The 21310-nt window shown below is 43.8% G+C and overlaps 1 protein-coding gene across 2 annotated transcripts in view; it reads right to left on the reverse strand.

Moving 5' to 3' along the window:
* Positions 1-20310, reverse strand: part of FRMD4A (FERM domain containing 4A) — a 586135-nt gene extending 565825 nt beyond the window's left edge. Inside the window, exons 1-2 of one of the 2 annotated variants that reach the window (XM_084781779.1) lie at positions 20001-20310; positions 19419-19550 (exon numbers count right to left, since the gene is read on the reverse strand). In XM_084781779.1, the coding sequence (XP_084637905.1) occupies positions 19419-19463 (45 nt within the window). In that variant the 5' untranslated portion in view covers positions 19464-19550; positions 20001-20310. The remainder of the gene's footprint in view (positions 1-19418; positions 19551-20000) is intronic. The other variant, XM_084781777.1, reaches the window with a different exon arrangement.
* Between the last annotated feature and the right edge of the window lie 1000 nt (positions 20311-21310).

Below are 21310 nucleotides of genomic sequence, written 5' to 3' on the forward strand. Positions count from 1 at the left end.
TCACTAGAAACAGAGCCCATTGTGGTCACATACTTGGGACCTTGCATTGGCCTTCCCATTCATTGTTGGATGACTCCCACCACCACCCAAGTCTTCTTTGAAATAATCCTTGTTGGGCAGATAACCAGAAAACAGCTTTGTCAATCCCTGTGAATTCAATACATTTAGGTAAATTCACCAAGCTTTGAACACAAGAGTCAGATTACCTGGTTTGACACTAAGATGTCAATTGTAACTCTCATTGCTGTGTGCAAGAAACCACGCACGGGGCAGTTCGATTCCGCAGGAGTATTCTGCACACAGTGTGCACCTCATCAAATGCCCATGTCAGTTGGCTGTATTGGCTCCATGTTGCTCCTTTTACTCATTCCAAGCAGGGTGTTTTGTTACATAGCCCCTCTCTGCCCTCTCATATTTACATAATCTTATACATTCCCCCTCCAGCCCATACACGACTCAGTCCCATTTGGCCCCTGCTTTCCTTCTTCCTGCCTTTCTGTCTTTTTCTTGTGCCCCAGCCCAAGCCAACACCCATCTGTCTCCTAAGAGTCTCTGACAGCCGTTTCTATGAAAAACAATCTCTTCCTTCTTTGTCTTTCCAAGTGTGGTTAGTTAAATTATACAGCAGAGCACTTACTCCTCTTCATCTGGCATGTCACCAGTTGGTTTTAAGTGGTGATTTCTCAACCCAGATTCTAAGGTCCCTGACAATGCGGTAGTGTCTTGCAGTGTTTCTTTTATGGGTTCATGGGCTAAATGTCAATCAACCCTTGATATTTGCTTATAGGAGATGCAAGATAGTTTTCCTGGCAATTTATGTTAAAAATCACTTGATATTTGAAAAGTGTGACAATCCATTTTCTCAGTGAAAGTGAAAAAAAGTGAGGGAGTGATCTGAGGAAGGGAATGAAATTTGGGTCTAATTCTTGGGATATAAAATTAAAAGGCCATCTGCCTTTGAGATGTGGCAGATGTGCAATTGATATTCTCAGCTCATTTGCCACTTGAATTTTGCAGACATTTAATGCTGTAATTGTTTATACAGTAAGATTATAAATACCCTTTAGAGACCAACTCACTTCTCTCACAGTCTACACCCTCCCGGCCAGCTCGTACAAACTACTTCTTACTGATCTAGAGCTTCTAAAGTAGAAATTTTTAAAAATTGGCATGGCGCATTGTTTGAAGATAGTAATTGGATAATATTTATAAAAAATTAAGCAGATATATTCATGATCTATCCTTCCACACCCAGAATGCTGTCCCATGCCCTGCTCCAGGCATGTGCACAAAGATGACTGCACATGAACATCACTGTAGGGTAGTTTGCAATTACAATATATTAAAATAGCCTAAATGCCCACCAGTGAGGGACTATTAAATATATTATGAGTCATCCATGTAACAAAAACGGTTCAGCCTTTATAAAGAATGTGACTGGGCTGTAGGGACTGACAAGGAAAGAGGCTGCACATGTGCAGGGGATTTCTGCAAAGACACACAAGGAACTCAGAACCTGGGGTGGGAGGGAAGCTCATTTTTATTATGTAGTTCTTTGTATTTTAATTATGAAAGTTTTTTTTATTTCTGAAACCAAAAAAGGAAATTTCAAATAAAGATATTCACACTTCATAGGACTTAGAATGAAAACGCATATGGCTGAATATCTACAAAAGCTTTTAAATCTTTATGATACTACGTTTTGTCTATATGATCATAATTGAATAGTACTCACTTTTAAAAAGTGGCTTGCTCTTTCTTTCTTCATCAGATTCTAACTAATTTTTTACCATTATGCTTAGATCTAGACAGGGGACATGACTGTGGTGAAGCCTACAGTGGCAAGAGATTAAAATAGGCTAGGTTTCATACTCTTTATATGAACCACTTTCACAGAACAATGACTATATTTTGAGTATTCTGGGCTTTCTCTGGAAAACTCAAGACCTAAGTGAAAAAGAACATTTGTATATGCTGTCTATTTACTTGCATTCCTACTATGGCTATGTTTACCCATATGGTAGTGGGTTTCGTTGTCTATGTAGTAGCCATTAGCATGTTTCCCTTTTGCAATGAGAAGAGACTAAAATCGTCAGCTACTTCTTCCCTCGCCTCCAGGAAAGTCACAGAGGCCTTTGTTTAGAGTTTATAGCTATAGACAATGAAGCCCAGACTAATTAGTTTAAGCAGAAAGGCATCTATGGCCAGGTACCAGTGAGGGAAGAATATATGAATATACGGCCGGGGAGTTGGCTCCATGGGTAAAGTGCTTATCATATAAGCACAAGAACATGAGGTTGGATCCTCAGTGCCTACATGGAAAGCTGGGCATAACTCATACAGGCCTATAACCCTAGGACTGGGATTTGAGGCAGGTAGATTCCAGGGATGGCTAGCCATCCAGTCTAGGCTAAATAAGCAAGCTCCAGGTTTAGTGAGAGATACCCCATCTCAAAATCTAAATTGGAGAAGAGATTGAGGAAGAAACTAAAAGTGACCTCTACTCTCTGCATGTGTCACCGTTGGTAGGAACACCTGCACACAAACATACCACACACATGCATACACATGCACACATACTGGGTGGCAGAAAGAGAACATGTAGGAGTGATGGCGAATCTTAATCGCCAACTTAACAGAATCTAGAATCACCCGGGAGACAGATCTCTGAGTGTGCGTATGGCCATGATCCTGATTATACTCATCAGTGTGGGCACACTTATCATCATTATGGGTGGGCCCATTTCCCTGGGCAGGAAAGTCTGCATTGCCTAAGTGGAGAAGAAACTGAGCATGTGTGCATACAGCTCTCACTTCTTGACTTGGAGCGCATTGTGAACAGTTGTTTAAGCTCCCGACACCTTCCCTTCCCTTCCCTTCCACTAATTCCAAGTGTGAACCAAAACAAATCCTTTATCTCTTAGGCTGATCTGGTTGAGGCATTTTATCACAGAGGAAAATAAACTACAATATTGGGGAATCAGATAACTGCGATGAATGCTCAACCATACCTCATGCCTCTCAAAATACATCAACCACCCTTGATAGGCGTTACCTCTGTCACTAAAGGCCAGTCACTGGCACTTTTGTAAGAGCTTATCTATTAAATAAAATACTTTTTCCAACTTGTCTCTAAGAAAACCGAACCTGTAACTGTTGCTTTAGGTTGCCCCACTTTACTCCTCTAAGTCTGAAACCAGTGAGCTAGTAGACACCAGATCATATACTGAACCCTAGCTGCAAGACAGCCTAGGAAGTACATTCTTAGCTCTCTGGCCTCTATAACTTAGCGAATAATTTTGGAGAGAGAATCGTGGCACAGAACTGAGTGAGAAACCTACAATATATCACATACAATATTCTGATCTAGCGAGAGAGAGAGAGAGGGGGGGGGAGGGAAGGAGGGAGGGAGGGAGAAGTAGTTTGAGAAGATTTAGGTAGAGATTTTGCTTTTTGATAAAAGGAAAGATTTGGAGAAAGTTCTCTTCGGTGTTATTCTTTCTGCTTTTGAATGTAGATGTGATAGATATGACACTTGGAACCACTTCACTTCTGTCTTCTTAGAGTTACGCATTGCCAACTTTCTCCCATTTATATTTTTATCTTTAATCTCTGTGGCTTCCCTTCTTGGGTCAGTAATTCTAACCTATTTCTCCAACTCTGAAAACTTTACCTTGTGTCTTTCAACCTCTTCCGCCCCCTATCTCTTAGAAAGGCCTTCTCTGCCTATTTCCTTGCTCACCTCATATCCCCTCTGTAATATTAACTTGTAAACATGGCTCTCAAGTCAACTTTACTGCCAGAGCTTCTCATCATAAGATCCTCACTGCCATCCAGATTGATAAATCTTCTTGGTGGTTTTTGGTTTTTAATTTCCATAATCTTTCTGCTGCACTTAAGTCTGTCTTTGTTCTTTAAAAAAAAAAATCCCTACTCTCCTTTCATTTAACACAGTGTACTGTCTGGGACATCCTTCTCTTGTTTTTCTTTTTCTCTTCTCAGACAGCCCCTCCTGGTGCCCTTCCCTTCTGTGCCTCATCCATGCCTCCCAGATGCTCCAGCCTACCCCTTTTCATCCTTTCATGTTCACTTAGCCATCATCTGAATGCTGAGATTCTGAACATGCACACCCAGCCCGGAAGTCTTCCCCAGTTTCCCACATGTACGTCCATCTACAAATGACCATCTCAACTGGACTCAAGTTTCTGAAATGAACATATGCCAAACACAGGTAGCATTAGACCTTTGAAACCAGTTCTTATATCTACCCTCCTTACCCAACACAAATAAACAAAATTAACATATATGTATGTAATATATGTATATATATAAGTATATTACTTTTGTATACTTCATATATAAGTATATATCAAATATGCCAATTTGTATATATGATATATAAATTTGCATATTTGTCTATATGATATATAAGTCGTGTCTGACCATTCTTTTGTGTCATATATAAAACCAAACACAAAGCACTTCTGATTTGGCTGTCCATTTCCCATCTTTACTCCTTCAGTAGTTTTCTACATATCATTGGACAACTAACCTAGGCAAAATGTAATATGACTATTTCATTCTTTTTTTTTTTTTTTCAATTTTTGTACCATTTACAGGCTCAGCTTCCTCATCTCTGTAACCTTCTTCCTTGCCTCACTCTACTTTGGAATTTTTCTCCAGAAGCTCTAAACTTTGCTGCAATGTATCATGATACACATTTATACACATATATGTTATATAATGTATATTGTATATATCATGTATATATTATAATGATACATTGCAGCAAATTTTCAAAGTTAGAATAATAATATATATATATGCGAGTGTGTATACGTGCGTGTGTATGTTTCCTTCAGCTGGAACTCACCGTCCCATTGCCTGGTCTGTACCATGAAATTCTAATAGAATCTCTTCCTGGACATCTTTATTCACATGAAAAATGTTTCTGAGCACTTGCTATGTGCCAGGCACTGAAGTAAGAGCTGAAAAAAAATCAATGGTGATGGAGTCATGGTCATTGTCCTTAATAAATTCAGTAGCCCTACACTAACCTCCTTTTCCCCTAAGTTCTTCTACATGAGTTGTTCTTCTTTCACACCCAAACCACTCCAGGCTGCCCATACCAGCACCACTCTCCTCCTTACGGAAGGTTGTGGCAATGAGCCCATTCCCAGCCAGAGCAGCAGACACTGGCCCAGCTAAGCCACGTCATTCTACGCCTTCCATCTAAGGGCTAGCTAAAAATGAAGACTACCATTTGTCTGAAAGCTTGTCTCCTCCACAACTCATACTGAAATCTAATGGCCATTGTAACTATATTAATAGACCTTTTGAGGTGATGTGGACCATCACGATTCTGCCCTCACAAGGGAGATGGGTGTCTTTATAAAAGGGTACATTTAGCACCTCTTGGTCTCTTATCCTCTTGCTTCTACAATGTGATGGAACTACAGGAAGTCCCCTGCCAGGACTCTCCATCTCTTGAATGAAGAAATGGAATTTATCACTCCAATTTTCTCTTTCTCCTTAGGCTTGAATGAAGAAGCATACAGAACAGGTGTCATAAGTGGAAGGATCCTGTGAGGGAAGTCAGCAGGGACACAAGGCTTATAGGCAAGAGTCGAACCCAACTTCCTACAGGGATGAGAACAGGGTGGAACCTGGGCATAGCTTTGCCTTATGACCTAATGTGCAAACCAACAGGCATCCTATTTTAGGGCCATAGACATAGTTCAGTGAATAAAAATGCTTACTGTAAAAGTCTGGTGACTCTGAGTCTCTAGAGGCCACATAGAAAGTCAGCTGCAGCGATGCACAATCTATAATCCTAGCCCTCCTAGGGGGAGATGGTAGGCAGTTACAAAATTATCAGCTCTCAGCTCTCAGGCCAGCTGGCCTGTAGTACATTGTACAATGGCAGAAACAAGGAGAGAGATGCTGCCTCAACAAGGCAGAAGGGAAAAATTGAGTCCCAAAAGTTGTCTTTTGACATTTACATGGTCACCATGGCAGGTGTATGTGTGTGTGTGCATGTGCACGCACACACACACACACACACACACACACACACACCACAATTTTGAGAACTTTATTTTAAAGCCCCTTTGAACAAGTCTTTATTTTATTTTGCTTCTTAATGGGAGCAACTATGAAGCACCTCTCCCTGTCTCCCACTGTGCCTCCTCCCACATGTAGCTCATGAAAACGCATTGGCTCCTCAATTCAGGCATGCCCACTTTACTTCTCAAGTTTGTGCCTTTTAAATTCAGGTTCCTCGTCCTTGGGTCCACTGCTTCTTTCAACCCATTTTCTCCTGCATTAATTTTTGTTGCTGTTGTTGTTGCTGTGAGCAAACATCTTACAAGACGCAACTTAAGGAGGGAGAGGTTTTCTTGTGGCTTACAGTTTTAAGTGATACAGTCTATGATAGTGGAGTCAGGGGGAAGCAGGAGTGAGGAGGAGTACTGGTCACGCTGCATCTCACAATCAGGAAACAGAGAGAAGACAGCAAGTAGGACCATGCTAAGAAATCTCCACATCCCCCACTGTCTCCAGAGAGGCCCCATCTCAAGGTCCTCCCTGAGCTGGGGACCAAGTATACAAACACAGACCAAATGTCTATAGTAACAGTTCTACAGCTTAGCTCTTATCAAGTCACCCCATGTTTAAAATTGTGATGATTGCCAATGAAATTCCAGACAATGTTCAGATTCCTTACCACATATTCAGGAGGTATTTAGTGTCTTCCCTCAAGCCAATTTTGGCTTTTCCCTTCTTATTACCTCTTGTCTGCTCTGTACAAGAATGTGACACACTTGCTGGGACTTGGGACTCCTTCACCTGCACTAGTGACTGCTATTCCGTATACTCAGATCTATGTCCCACTGTCACCCATGGCTTCCACAAACTCACCAACCCCCTTCACATCTCACCAGAGGCTGGGTGTGGTAGTGTATACCATGATTCCAGCATATCCGGGGAGATAATGTTAATCTGAGGCAATCTCAGTGAATTCCAGACAAACCTGGGTTGCAGTGAGACCATGCCACAGAACAAAACCCTACCAGCCCCTCTGGAGCCACTTTGGACGTCCTTGTGGCACACTCCTTTGCTCTATATCATCATAATATTTACCTGACTGCGTCGATGTTATTTGTTTATTGGCTTTTCTAACTAAACTCTAAGCTTCTTGACAGCTGGGACCAGGTGATGTTTATACACATATCCCTCAGCACTGACTGTAATGTCTCTGACTAACATCCTCCATAAATTGTTTCAGAAAAGGATGGGGGAAAAGAGGAGAGAAAAATGGGAAAGCAAGTCAGGAAAGGGAAGAGAAATGACCCAATGCCTGCTCCTTTGGGAGAAAGAACACAATCTCGTAGTCTACAAAACAATCAGAGATTTCACTCTGCAAATCCCACATTCCTGTCCAGGTAAGAGCCTGAGTTTTTTAAAATATATACTTTAATGGAGAATTTGTAAGATACAAACATGGAAAGGAACACGAATTCCTTAAGCCCTCCGCTTCAGCTCTGCTACCTAGGTGCTGCCTTTCTCTTCCTTGACTTTCTTCCCTTCCCTCCCCTTTCCCATCCCTCCCTTCTCCTTTCCTCCCTTCCCTTTCTCTGCCTCATGACCTTGCTGCTTCAGGCCTTTGGAAAGAAGTATTAAAAGAACTGCCCCCCCAGCAGTCATGAGGACAGAAAGAAAACAAATAGTTATTGACACAGGTAATGCTCTTGTTTCCCTGTGGTAGCAGCATATGGCGCGGGCTGTAATGGCCTGGTGTAAAGCATTCCTGGACAATATTAATGACCAACTGGGTTAATGACCGAAGAACCAGCCTCTGGCCAACAACACAAACTCCTGTTCATTAATTCTTGGGAAATGACCTCAGCCATGTTCATTACAGCTCAATTACACTCAAGCACCTCACAAGGAAAAAGAACATTTGAGGCTTAGCGCCTAACTATGTACCCTCTTTTACCTTGACACATGGGCAATAAAGGCACAAAGCAAGTTATTAGTCTAAATACCAAGCATGTAAAAGAAGCAGGGCTATTGCTTTATCAGCTTCCACAATCAATAAGAACTAAACTCTGTGACCTTAGAGGTCACAGAGCAAGCAAATCAGACTCTCTCTAGTGATTTACATGCACCCGGGATGGTCTCAGTGACACAGGACAAAGCTAAACGCATGACTCCCGGGTGGATAGTATGAAGGGAAATCTAAAAATTTGAAGGGCAGAGTCTTTGCCCTAGGAAAAATAAAACTGACTTCTTTGGGGCTTGGGAAGATAGTTAAGTGAGGAAAGTGCCTGCTGTTCAGCCAGAGGACTTGATTTGATGCCATCATTCACACAAGAAGCTCGGTGTGTGGGGGGTACAGAGGGGAGCAGAGGCAGAAAGGTGGCTGATGACTTCTGATGATCCCAAACCGAGGCTGATTTCCAACATTCGTGCGCACAAACCCAAAGAAGCTAAGTTACAAGGAGGGCCTGGGGTTGGGGGTGGGGGATGCTTGAATTTAACTGAGAAGGGAAAATAGAATAGACATCATGGGTAGACGGCGTACAGGGAACCAGGTGGGGGAGGAGACAGGAGGGGAGCAGGAAGGATCGAGGGGAGGGAGGACTGAGGGACAGAGGATGGGGAGAGAGTACGGGAATGAGAGCGGGTATCTCTGGGAGGAGCTAGAAACCCAGGACAATGGAAACTCACAGGAATCTAGCTGAGACTGCTAGCAATGGGAGATAGCGAGCCTGAACCGGCCGCCTTCTGTGACCAGAAAAGAGCGACTGGGACACCAACTCAGCCACAAAACCTTAGACCCACAGTTTCTCCAGCCAACAAGATAGGCAGGGGTAAAGATGGAGCAGAAATGGAAGGAAAGGCCAACCAATGACTGGCCCAGCTTGAGACCTATGCTGAGAGAGAGAGAGAGAGAGAGAGAGAGAGAGAGAGAGAGAGAGAGAGAGAGAGAAAATGTGTGCTCACCCCTGACAGTATGAACCATATTCTGCTATACTTCCTAGTATAATTGTCATCTGAGAGGCTTCACCCAGCAACTGATGGAAACAGATGCAGAGACCCATAGGCAAACACTAGGCAGAGTAGTTTGGGGGATATTATGGAAGAGAACAAAGTATTGAAGGAGTCAGAGAAGGCAAGGTCACCACAAGAAAACATATAGAACCCACTAACCTGGGCCCAAAGGGGTCCACAGAGACCAAATCACCAGAGAGCATCCTTGGGGCAGACCTAGACCTGCTGCACATATGTAACAGTGGTGTGGCCTGGTCCTCACACCAGGACTCCTAACTGCAGGAGCTATATCTGACTCTGTCGCCCACCTTGGGATCCCTTTCCCCTAACTGGGCTGCCTTACCGAGCCACGATGGGAAGGGATGCTCCTAGTCCTACTACAACTTGATATGCCAAAGAGGGTTGAGATTCATGGGAGGCCTCCCTTTTCCTGGACCTTTTCTGAGGAGAAAGGGAGAACTGGAGGATGAAGGGGAGGAGAGGAGAGAGGGAGGGAGTGGAGGGAGAGGAGGGAGGGTGAACTGCAATTGGGATGTATAATTAATTAATAAAAAAGAAAAAAAAAGTCAAGGTACCATTGATCTTCCTCAAATGCTGCCTTTCAATCATGTGCCCATATAAACTCATTTTAATCCCAGGTGTGCTGATGCTCCCACTCAGACTTAGCTTGCTCTTTCTTCTCTTTGGGATTTCTGTGTCACCTAAGACCTGCTCCCAGCCCAAATGTAATTACTGGCCTGCTGTAGCCTGTCCTGCCACCTGCCATCTGCCAATCAGGCCTCCCTGCCAGAAAATTTTATTGCGAACAGCCCCTTCAATCCAGTGGGGCCAAGTGAATTACACTCTATAATTCTTCAAACCCTGTTCCCCAACCCAGTGTGCTGCGTAGGTGTCACACTCCCTGTTGTCTCACTGCCGGCATTCTGAAGTTTCAGCTGGACTCCCTCATGGAACTGTTCCCCAGGAGTATCCCTGTTATTCACCCCCATTCATCTCATCCCACTACTCCCCCAAATCCCAGCAATTGACTCTGTACTGGCTTTCTCTCCCCGCTCTCCTACTGCGCTCTACTTTTGTCTAGCAAACTAACCTCAAAAGCTACACAGCAGCCCTTCAGCTGTTCTTGTCTGGAAACTCAGAATCTGTCTCCCAAGTGCAGACAGCTCCAACGCAGGTCCTGCCCAGAGGATGGAGCATGTGCTCTGTCACCTGGTCCCAACTCACTTAGCCAGTTTCCTTCCTGCTCATGACACAAATCCTCAGCTTCACTCAGGCCAGAACCTCTCCTGCCAATCTCACACCAAGTCTCCCTTCACCCAACTTGCGATCTTCTCCTGGAAAAAAATTTTTTTCTCTCTTCCACCAACTCTATTTTGACGAGATTTCTAGAATATACCTTTCTGGACTCTTTCGTACCCACTACTAGCACCCTTGTCTATGATATGGGGGGGGGGTCCTTCCTACTGTATGGTGTTTTCTAAACATTTTCTGTAATCCTAATTTGTCTGTGAGACATAGGCTTTGGGGAAAGGACTGTTTTCCACAGGGACGTAAAATGTCCCCTAAAGTTTGGCCCAGGGCTAATCTTCCGGAAAATGATCAATTGATTCCTTAATCTATGAAATATAATTCATATAGTATAAGGTTCTAGAGCCTGCTAAACACCCCCGGCCCCAGACCTTCTGCCCTTGTTGGAAAGTTCCAGTTAAGACGTGTTACTACGTCTTCCTTCTGTCACCCCCTCTTCAGCTCTCTGGCACCTCCACAAGGTTTCTGTCACCACCCATAAAAAGCTGTCAACAGGACACTGTCTGAAAAAAAATCACTATTTGAATTAGATATAAGGCATTTCTTTCCTGATGGCTTATCTGTTTATACTTAACCTGTCTCATTGCTTTCCCCCAAGAGACTCTAAGCTTGGTGCTCACAGAAGCCTTGTTTGTCTTGCTTTGTGCTTTATCTCTTGCATTGAAGGGTGTGAGGGGCCGAAGACACACATAGATCAGTGGCAGAGCACTTGGCTAGCCCGTACCAGGACCCAGGTACCAGAGAGGAGCAGGAACAGGATTCCTGCTCCCTAGGGATGCCCTAGGTGAGAAGATGAGGCGTACTCGGTGTGTGAGACACAGCCTATGAAGGAAAACAGATACACATGCTAAATACCACATAGCAATAAAAGAAGTCACAAAAAGCATCTGTTTGGAAGTTATCAGTCTTGTGTAAGTGTGTCATTGGTGGACAGAAGCACGGTTGTGTACCATGTAATAATTTGGTCAAGAAAGGACTGACTGCTCAAAGGACAGTGGCCCTTTAAGGTTATAGCGGAGCTGTAAATTCCTATCATGAGTGACACATAGCCACCCTAGAGCAGAAGTGTAATGCATCCTGGGTTTGTGATGACTCTGGTATGAATAAGCTTTCCGTGCTGGCAGCTGGATAAAAGTATAGCACATACAATTGGGTACAATGCGTTCCTCTTGACAATGACAGAAGCCATCATGTTACTGGACTGTGCATATGATCCAGTATACTTACAATCTATACAGTGTTTCTCACTTCTTTGAAAATAAATGGCTATACTGCAATAATATGTGTTTATCTCTTGATTGCACATTCCATAAACCTGTTCCAAAATGACAGTCACCTTGAAACTCATTTATCAGAGTATTATCTTCGTAAAGCAATGAGGCTGGCGGGCAGCTAAGGTCAGAGCAGTGGGAAGGGGACATGGTTTGGCAGTGACCTGATCTTTATATGACTAATGTGGAATATTAAAAGCGTGGGACTCAGGTACAGTCAGGTACCAGTGGAAAGTTTCAATGGAAAATGGCAGCCTTGATTTTTTTTTAAATATCCTTTTGGCAAAAGTCTCAAGGACAGACGACAGTACAAAGAGACTAGGAGCAGGTGGCAGGTGAGAGGCAGGACAGGTAGCCCAGGAAGGATGTAGGCTTACATTAAGGAGAAGGAGGGTAAGGAGAAGGAGGAACTGGATTAGACAGAGTCTGAGAAAGCTGAAGCTGCTTAGCCTAAGATGAGAGTGGATGAGAGACAGCAAGGAGGCAAAAGTGAGTCCCACATAACAGCAGGCGAAATGGCATCACCACCAACAAACTAAGAGTATATGGACCAGGGAGAAGACCAGAAATCATCTTTGCAGGGAGTCGGGGGGGGGGGGAAGGGCTGCGTTTGAGGCACCTGAGGGATGAAGAAGGGAATATATCTGATAAGCTTGGATTTGTAGTCATCACAGCCTGGGGGCCAGGTCTGTGCCAAAGATACGATTTGGAAACCATTAATACGCAGATGATAGCTACTTTTGTGGGTATATATGACGTTGCCTGGGGAGATGAGTTGGATCTACCACTCAGGAAATTGCTCTCCAGGTCTGGACTGTGAGACTGAGATTTCAATATCCAGGGTTGTAAAGAGCACTTGTAATACAGTGTGAGTCGCCAGTCACTGTTACCTTGACATTGGAATGCGGTTCTCCTCGCTTGATATTTACCACATGGTTTTAGTTAAGCCAGCTTCCAGGACCTTTGATTATGACCAGGCTAAACACCGTATGTTACATTAGACAGCACATCCTGGCGCAGAATTCAATGAGAAACTGCTACCTATATTCACAACATATGTCCTCCAAAACTGCTATTAAGCTTTGCAAAGCAGCCATGCAATTAATTTTTAGCGGAGAAGCACTTGCAGCCGCCCCAATCATGTGTAGCAGCTCTGAAAGGCATGCATCTGACATTTGCCAGAGAGAACATATTGCTGCCCATACTTTAGTCATTTATCTTTAGAGGGTAAGAAAGTTTTGCTGGTTATTTAAGACAGGAATGTAAATTTCAATCTGTGTGCTACTGGATTGGTTTGCATGACCCTGGGAACGTCTTTTTCCCAACATTCTTTGGCCATTCACCCAGAAGTGATCATTTGTTGCCTAGAGACTCGGGTGCTGAGGAAGAATTGGGCAACTACTATTTTTTTTTTTGAGTTTGGCTTATGCAGAAATATGAGGGGATACATTCAGATAGATAGACAGATAGTCATTTTATGTTACCTTAAGATAAAGCAAACACTTACTAACACTGAACCTGTGTTTTCTTTGGGCCAAGAACAGTGCTAAATACTTGGCATGAATAGTTCAGTGAGTTATCTCAAGACTTATATGGTAATTACTCTCTCATTTTACAGATGCTGAGACTTGTTCAATCTAGAAAATAATCAAACAATTTGATTTCTCCAAACACATTTGTTTTGAAGGGAAGTTGACCTGTGGTATGGGAATTCATTGATTTTTTTATCTCTCTTGTTAATCTTACTGGAGCACTGTTATGGCGTCTAAGGTACAAAGAGCATTGTAAGTGGGCATCTTTGTCTCTGTACTGCCAGACTCCCCTCGTCTCTTCTGAATACTACCCTTCTCTGTTTGGTAGCTGCCCTCTCTACTCCATTTGATTGGGTGGAATTACCATCCAGTTGATATACCTCTTGCTTCCTCAGAGGTCTAAGAACCAGAATCCAACCTGCATAGCAAGAAACCTCCATTGTTGGAGCCTGTGATTGGCCCAGGGCCAGCCCATTACCCAGAAGGCCAGAGAGAATATGTAAGCCTTGACCAGCTGAGGAAAAATTTGCTTACTTACTTGTGCTCATTAACACTCAGGACTGGTAACCCTGGAGATGCTTCTGGGAGAAGGACCCTCAGTTATGTACTTCAGTGAATTCCTTTTTTCTGTTTTTACAGAGCAAGGCTATGTTTGAGCAAGCCTCTGTTATTTAAATATAATAAGACAGATAGGATAGAAAATGAACTTTTACAAACCTAGCAAAAATTGATCTGAGTTTTATTGTCATTGACATAAAATCTCATCTTTTGAAAGGGGTGCATTTATATATTAAGTGCTAGCTAAAATTCACTAATATCAAGATGTAAATAAAGAAACCAAATGGTAGGAGATAGATAACTGAATTTAAGAAGGATATAAGCCACCGACTTAGATGTAGCACCAAATGACTAACTTCCCATAGATACTTGCAAACAGCTCTCCTATTTTTAAGTAAAACAGGAAATATATGGCATTAATGACCATCGCTACCTCATACCCAAACACTCACAAGCTGTGGTTGGATAACCAGACTTGAAAAGACTTTTAGAAGTATATGTCTTGTTATTCTTTAACTTTCTATACAGGTTATCAATATTGCTTTTTCAAATTTATGATAACTATCATTAAGTATCAGGACACTAGCTCAGCATCATCACAAACTTTTGGGCAAGCAGTTTATCTTCTCCGGACCTTAGCTTCTTCACACACAGGGAGATACATTTCCTGACTTTCCTATATTATGGAGAACATTTAGCAAAGCTACAGACACAAAATCCCTTTAGAAAGCATAAAAATTAGAATAGTGACTCAGAAGCACTACTACTTTAGCTAAAATGATTTCTTGAGACAGAGCTGTTTCTATTTACCTTTTGCCATTGGGATACAGGGAGAGTCCATTATAAACTTTGAGTAAACCTGTCACTGGTCAGAGGGAGAAGGAAGCTGAGGACCACAGTACTCTTCCAAGAATTCCTCATCTTCCCTCCTGACATTGTAACCGTTTCTCTTCCAAAGAAAACTCTACCCAAAGCAGCCAGTTCTTCATGCACGAAACACAGTCCAGACTCCATTAAAATCTACTCACTCCCTTCACGTCAAATTCCCTCTCTTGGCCATCTACTCTTCAGCATTTTAACCTAAGCTTCACAAAGCCATATCTGCAGTCTGGGTATGTGCTAGGGCCTTTGAAGCCAGGCCCTTCATCCCAGGCTCACTTGGTGATGTGTACTGTGGCGTCGCATCTAGTTGTCACACAATCGTGACTCTCTCAAGTTGTCGTATACATTTCTCACTTAGAGAACTTGCCTTCTTATTCTCAGGAAACTACCCTGCCTTGTTCAACTCAGGCATAAGTGTGTTAAAGACAGTGGCTAGCTCTCATGTTCCTTATACGGGATACGGATTCAGCAACTAATAGTTAAAAAGAAGATGTCTATATGAAAAAAAATGCTTAGAAAAAAAAAAAATAAGGGAGCCCCTGTGTTCCAAAAGGAGGCCAGAAACCAGGTAACCTTATTCGCTTCCTTCCTTCATTGCAAAGAGTCACTTACTAATTTCACTGACTTGTGAATTTGAGCTTTTTGCATATTAAATAGCTCTACTATTGAAAACAATCTTGGCAAATTCTTCGGAATACAGTGGAAAGATGGAACCCTGACAGCCTGATGACTCTCGGTGACTCTCTTACGGCTGTGAATATTGTTCTTCCTGCTAGTGTCAACATGGGAATCTCTTAGCAACTTGTACCACCTTTTTAATCTTGTATGCAGGTAATGACAGACATTAAACAAGATGGCAGGACTCTGTGGCAGGAAACACTGGGAATAAAGAATGGTTGAGACCAGGGCAAATAAGTGCTCATTTAAAGTGTTAGAAGGCTCTGGGCATGAAATTCTTTGCTTAAATGCTATAGCAGAGAGCCTCGATTTTGAGACTCTGGGCCGTCAATGTCAGGTGTATGAACATTGACAGGTTCTCCATGCTTAATTACCATGTGTTTTTGTCTTTAAAAAAAAAGTATTGGAAGAAATTCGGTAACATATGCAAACACAGTTTGTTTATAGAAAAGCATAGTTGTCATTATGCTTAGCCACTTGACTTAATCCAAAAACTCGTGTAGGGCTGTCAGGATGGGTCAGAGTGTAAATGCACTTGCCGCCAAGCCTCGTGACCTAAGTTTGCTCCCCAGGACACACATGGTAGAAAGACAGAACTGACTCTTAAGATTTGTCCTCTGATTTCCACATGCATGTAGACATACATGCATGTATATATACACACATACACACAGACACACATACACAAATGTAACAAAAAAAAGTTTAAAAAATGCTTTAACCTTCCTATCTCAAAGATACGCGCCTTCATAATCTAAGGAACAGAGTGGCATATGACTACCTTGGTACCCTCTCAGTCACACATCCATATTCCGAATGAACAAAATGAGTGATCACCAAGGCAGGTGCGGCGTCACATGCTTGTAAGCCTGGACCTCAAGAAGTAGAAAGAGGCAAGAGGAGCAAGTGTTTCAGGACAGCTTGGGTTACACAGCAGTACCCCATATTAACATCAATCCCTCAATCACAAATCCCTGGGTGCCAGCATGCTCTAGCCTTTAGTTTTCCTGAACTTGTGTCACCTCAAAAAAAAATGACAAACAGCAAATAGCTCTACAATGAGTCTTATGCAGCAACATGGGGGACAAAGCAGTGCCTTCTTTGGATTCCCAGGGCTTCTACACTGATGGGGAGGTGAGCCTCTGGTGCTGTGAGGACATCCTCTCCCTGCGGCCTATCTGCTCTATGACTCCACCATTCTGCTATTATGTGAGTTGCTCCAACTTTCACAGACATCTGTCACTTCCCACCCCTTATTGAAGGACCTGTACAGTCCTTCCATAGGGTAAGCACACAACACTGGACCTTTCCCAAATGACCCACATCCAACTGGGAATGGTACCTTAGGCTCCGCCCTGAGGTCAGTGGGTTTTTGGTCCAGGTGAATAAAGCAGACTTCTGTGGGCGGCTTGAGCTCTTGACAGGAATGTGAGAACAACCAGCTAATGATCTGAAACACACTTGCTCTGGCAGAAAAGCCATATGGGTGGGAACAAATCCCACCTTTAAAAAAAAAAAAGCAGTGCTGTTTATGTGCTTGGTTGAGAAAAAATATGGCAACACTGAATAAAATATTCAAGCTGGCTCTTTAGGAGCACCATCCTAGAGAGCATGTTTACAGACCTTAAATTGTTCCCAACAGAGAGAAAGGGCCTGAGAGATTAGAGCCTCTCAGTCAGCGGATGACATAACCAGGACACAGAGAGGAAGTGACATACTCAACATTACCAGTAAGTGGCAAAGCTGGAGACAGAATGTAGGGCTCTTTAATGGTCCAGACCCTGCTGCTTCCAGAACCAAATAAACATTTCAGTCGTGTAATTCCTGCAGCCCAAAGTCTCCACAGCAGTAAACCACAACTACACTCCGCCCACTCGGTATTGACCTCCCCTGAAACTGCCCTCATGAACCACTGCTTGTGCTACTCTCCCCAGTGAGCAGATGCTTGAGAATTACTGAGAGCTGATTGGCTGATTCATGAGCCATGAGCAAATACATAATAATGGTATAAGCTTCCTTCCTGAGCTGCCACCTAAGGCGGCTCCACTAAATGGCCTCTTCTTCCCGTTTCTTTTCTTAAACACTCGCTTATACATTTTTGAGAATTGTCACCAAAACACATCAAGGAAGCAATCATTTTGGAATTTACCCTATAAAAAGGCGAAAAGCACCAAAGTCCATAGGGGAAATCTTCCCTGAGCCTAACATGAACTGGAAAAACGCAGAGTGCCTCGGATTACAAGCAGTGTGTTCCTGGGGGCTCTGATCTAACAGTCCATCGCTGAGTCCTGGACCATTTTCCTAGCTTCCCAGAAGGAAAAGATCACAGTCCTTTAACCCAGGCAGGAGGTGACTGTTAGGCAGAGATCTTAGGCGAGGGGCCCTGGCAAGCAGAGGATGGACTCTGAACTGAAAAGATAGCCAAGAGAATATTAATATCAGGAGCCTGAGAGGCTGTTCATGGCGGGGGCAGCCCCAAAGGGTGGGACACAAAGCTTTGTTTTGCTTGAGTACTAAGGACTTATCTTCAGGGTCTCATAGTAAAAACAGACATATATCTAAGTATCAAGGAGCATTCAGTGCAGAGGCAGAGAGGCAGGCCTAACAAACTTTTTTTCCTCTCTATGAACATACCTCAGGGTTTATATCTACTAAGTAATATTATACAACATGTATGCATATGCACTACAGAGAGGTGTGTGTGTGTGTGTGTATACATATACATACATATATATATATATATATATATATATATATATATATATATATATATATTGCATTTGTTCTGTGATTTCAGCATTTTTCGGGGCATCCTACTCTTCACAGACATTGAAGTATAGTGCTAGCAACCATAATAGAAACTTAACAACTTTGGCCATGCACTTATTTGACCCACAGTAGAGAATAAAATACGTAGCAATATTGCACATTAGCATCAGTGAGCAGTGAAGCCATTTAATGAATATTAGTTACAACACTGCCTTCCCACTCTTTTTAATTTCTCCTTCTGCTAGACTAGAAGACAGAGTGACCCATGCAGTTTCTGGCAATTCAGCTGACTCTGTGAACCAAATGCCTTTTTTATTTTTATTTTAACAGAGCATAAAGAGGCATGTCCCTCTCAATTTGATGCGGCTCTCCGCCCAGGAGGCAAGCTCTCTCTAGCCACTTCTCCAAGTCGCCTTAATAAACTCATCAACCGTCGCCAAGCTGCACTTTCCCATCTCAGTCAGAAAACACAAATCAATACACACAGCCGAAGCACTTAGGCTCTGCTCATAGAGTCTCCAGAGGAAATGCTAGGTACGTTCCCACGCCAAGCTGACGCAGCCTTCTTCTTCCGGAGGTAGCGTTGCCAAGGCCTGTGAACTACTGGGCAGCAGAGGAGGAGGGAGGGGCCACCAAGACAGCAAAGCAAACTGAACCTAGGGTCAAGTCAAAAGCCAACCGGGTTGCAAGGTGCTGCTACTGATCTTCAAAGCTCTGTAAGCAACAGTTTTCTTAGCGTCATAAAAACCATAGGAGTCTAAAGTAGGCCAGCAGTTCATATACATATAAATGCCAGTGTCTCCCTGCCAACTGGAGATGGGAGAGAAGGGCCCATTAACTTGGCAGCTGAACCGTCGCAAGGGCCACCCTGAAACACCCTGGGTTCTCTAGAGGAACCTAGGAAGATAACCTTATTCATTTGGTCTGGAAACAAAAAATTAAAATAATCTTCTTATAAATCCCACAGCTGGCATGGAAAGGAAACCAAACAAACACAAGTGTCTGAATTTAGATTCAAAAGACCCAGAGTGAAAGATGCTGAGCACGAAGGGGAGGCGCCTTGGGATCTATTCGGAGGCACCCTCAGCACCTGTTTGTAAGCGCATCTCTCGAAATAGCATTCAGCAACAAGTTTCGAAAATGGCAAATGTACAGCTTCTTTTCCGTGAGAGTGCTTAGTCACGCTAATCCTCTGACCCAAGAAATCCTTTCACAGGAGCCTGTGAAGGAGGGAACAGAGCCGTGCTTTACATGTCTGCAGTCATGGCAGCAGCCGCAGCAGTTAAGCAGCAGCCCCTGAGGCAGGGGAAGGCAGGAGTGGGCACTGCCTGCCGGGGCCCCACCTCCTCCCTAGCAGCACACTCACCATCAGCAGGCTGAGAGCGGAATCCGGCACCAGCTGCACTGCCATGGTCGCTGCTTGAGACTCCCATGCACAGCCGTGTCCACTAAATCAGTCGGCTTGGGCCCAGGGCAGCCGCAGAGCATCTACTGGCACCTAGGGCAAAGCAGCAGGACACATAGACTTAAGGAGCCAAGGGCTCAAGGTGAAGCTAGGCCACATTTCCCACAGGGTGGGGAGGAGGGCAGGGGGATGTTGGGAAGATGGGGTGGGAACTGTGCTTAGGAAGAGAAAGAAAAAAAAACCATAAGGAGCAGAAGGCGCATTAGCAAGCTGCAGGTTATTTAAAGGTGAGCTCTGCCTAGCTTCTCTAAGCTGCATGCAGAAACGGCATCAAACACAAACGCAACGCTGGAACGCAGCAATTCTAGCTGCCACCTTAGCATAGGCAACAATTCTGCTTTGAACTGACAATTAAAATAAAACATTCATTCCCCGTTGCAGATAAATCAGCCAGCCCGACCAACACCCTGCGCCTCCCCCCACCCCCCCCTTGCATCTCTCAGCAAATTCTGCTGCATAAACACGCTGAATGTCACAACCTACCGGCTTGCAATCTGGTCAGTGGCTTTTCCCTGCTGCAGAAAGGTGTGTCTCTTCTGCTCAAGCAAGTGTCTGGGAGAGAGAGAGAGGCTGACCAGCAGGCACCAGGCAGTCACTGGAGATCAGCAGATGCCCTCATGGTAAGCGAGGACCAACTCACTTAGGAATTGGCCTCTCTGTCGTCCCCCAAATCTACTTTTCTTCTCCAACTAGACTGCAGGCGCAGCTCCCTGCAGGGTTGATACTTAGGAAGATCACAGAACTATGCTGCCTGTTCTGCGAGCTTTCTGATTGCCTGTACCACATGTACGCAGCCAGACACCCTCCACCTCCTCTCTCTCTGTCTCTCTCTCTCTCTCTCTCTCTCTCTCTCTCTCTCTCTCTCTCTCTCTCTCTCTCTTCCCTTCCCTTCCCTTCCCTCCCATCTCTCCACAGGGCTGCCTGTTAGGAATTTTGAAGGATCCTCCCTAGTTCAGGAGAGGGAGGGCAGAGGAGGCTAATTTGTAAGAAAGGACACCTGCTTAAGACAAAAAGGCAAACTGGTCTTTTTAAAAAATCATATCGTTGGGGTACTTTGCTTTGAAGATGCCAATGGAAAAAGAAAAACAGGAGGCTGCCCACCCAGGTTTGTTAGGTACCATATATACCACATATTCTCTAAAGTTCCTCCAAATTAGACAAATCAAGGCATTTTTACAGGAGCACAGCGAAATGTACAGCCTCTTATGGATTCGTGTTCAATTAAAAGTGTCAATTGCTGACACTCCTGGCAGCAGTTTTTAATGTCTTTTTCTGATCTCTGCTTTTACTCACCTATTGTAACGACCTCTAAAACGCCTGGAAATTAACTGGATGGTGCGAAATGCAGGAACCAGAACTGACAGTGTATATGAAAACCTGGGGCGAGGAAGCAAGAAATAGATTTTACTTGTTCCTATGAATAAGTGCTGCTGTTGTCCCTATATACTTTATATGTGCATGCGTGCACACATGTGTGCATGCATGTGTGTGTGTGTGTTCACATGCATGTGGAAGCCAGAGGATGACCTCAGATGTCATTGCTTCGGCTCTGTCCACCTTGGTTTTGTTTCACAGGTTTTGGTTTTTCTCTGAGTAAGGTAGACTAGATAGCAGGGAGCCCCAAGTCCTGGCTAGTCTGCCTCCCCAGCATGGGAATCCTAAGTGTGGACCAGTGTGCCCAGACTTGTACACACAGGACCTGGGGACCTAACTCAGGTCCTCATGCTTGTAAGATGAGCGTCTCAGCAACAGAATCGTCTCCCAGCTTTTCACACTCTCTAAGACAGTGGTTC

Source organism: Acomys minous (assembly GCF_964271855.1).
Source record: "Acomys minous genome assembly, chromosome: 5".
NCBI lineage: Eukaryota > Metazoa > Chordata > Mammalia > Rodentia > Muridae > Acomys > Acomys minous.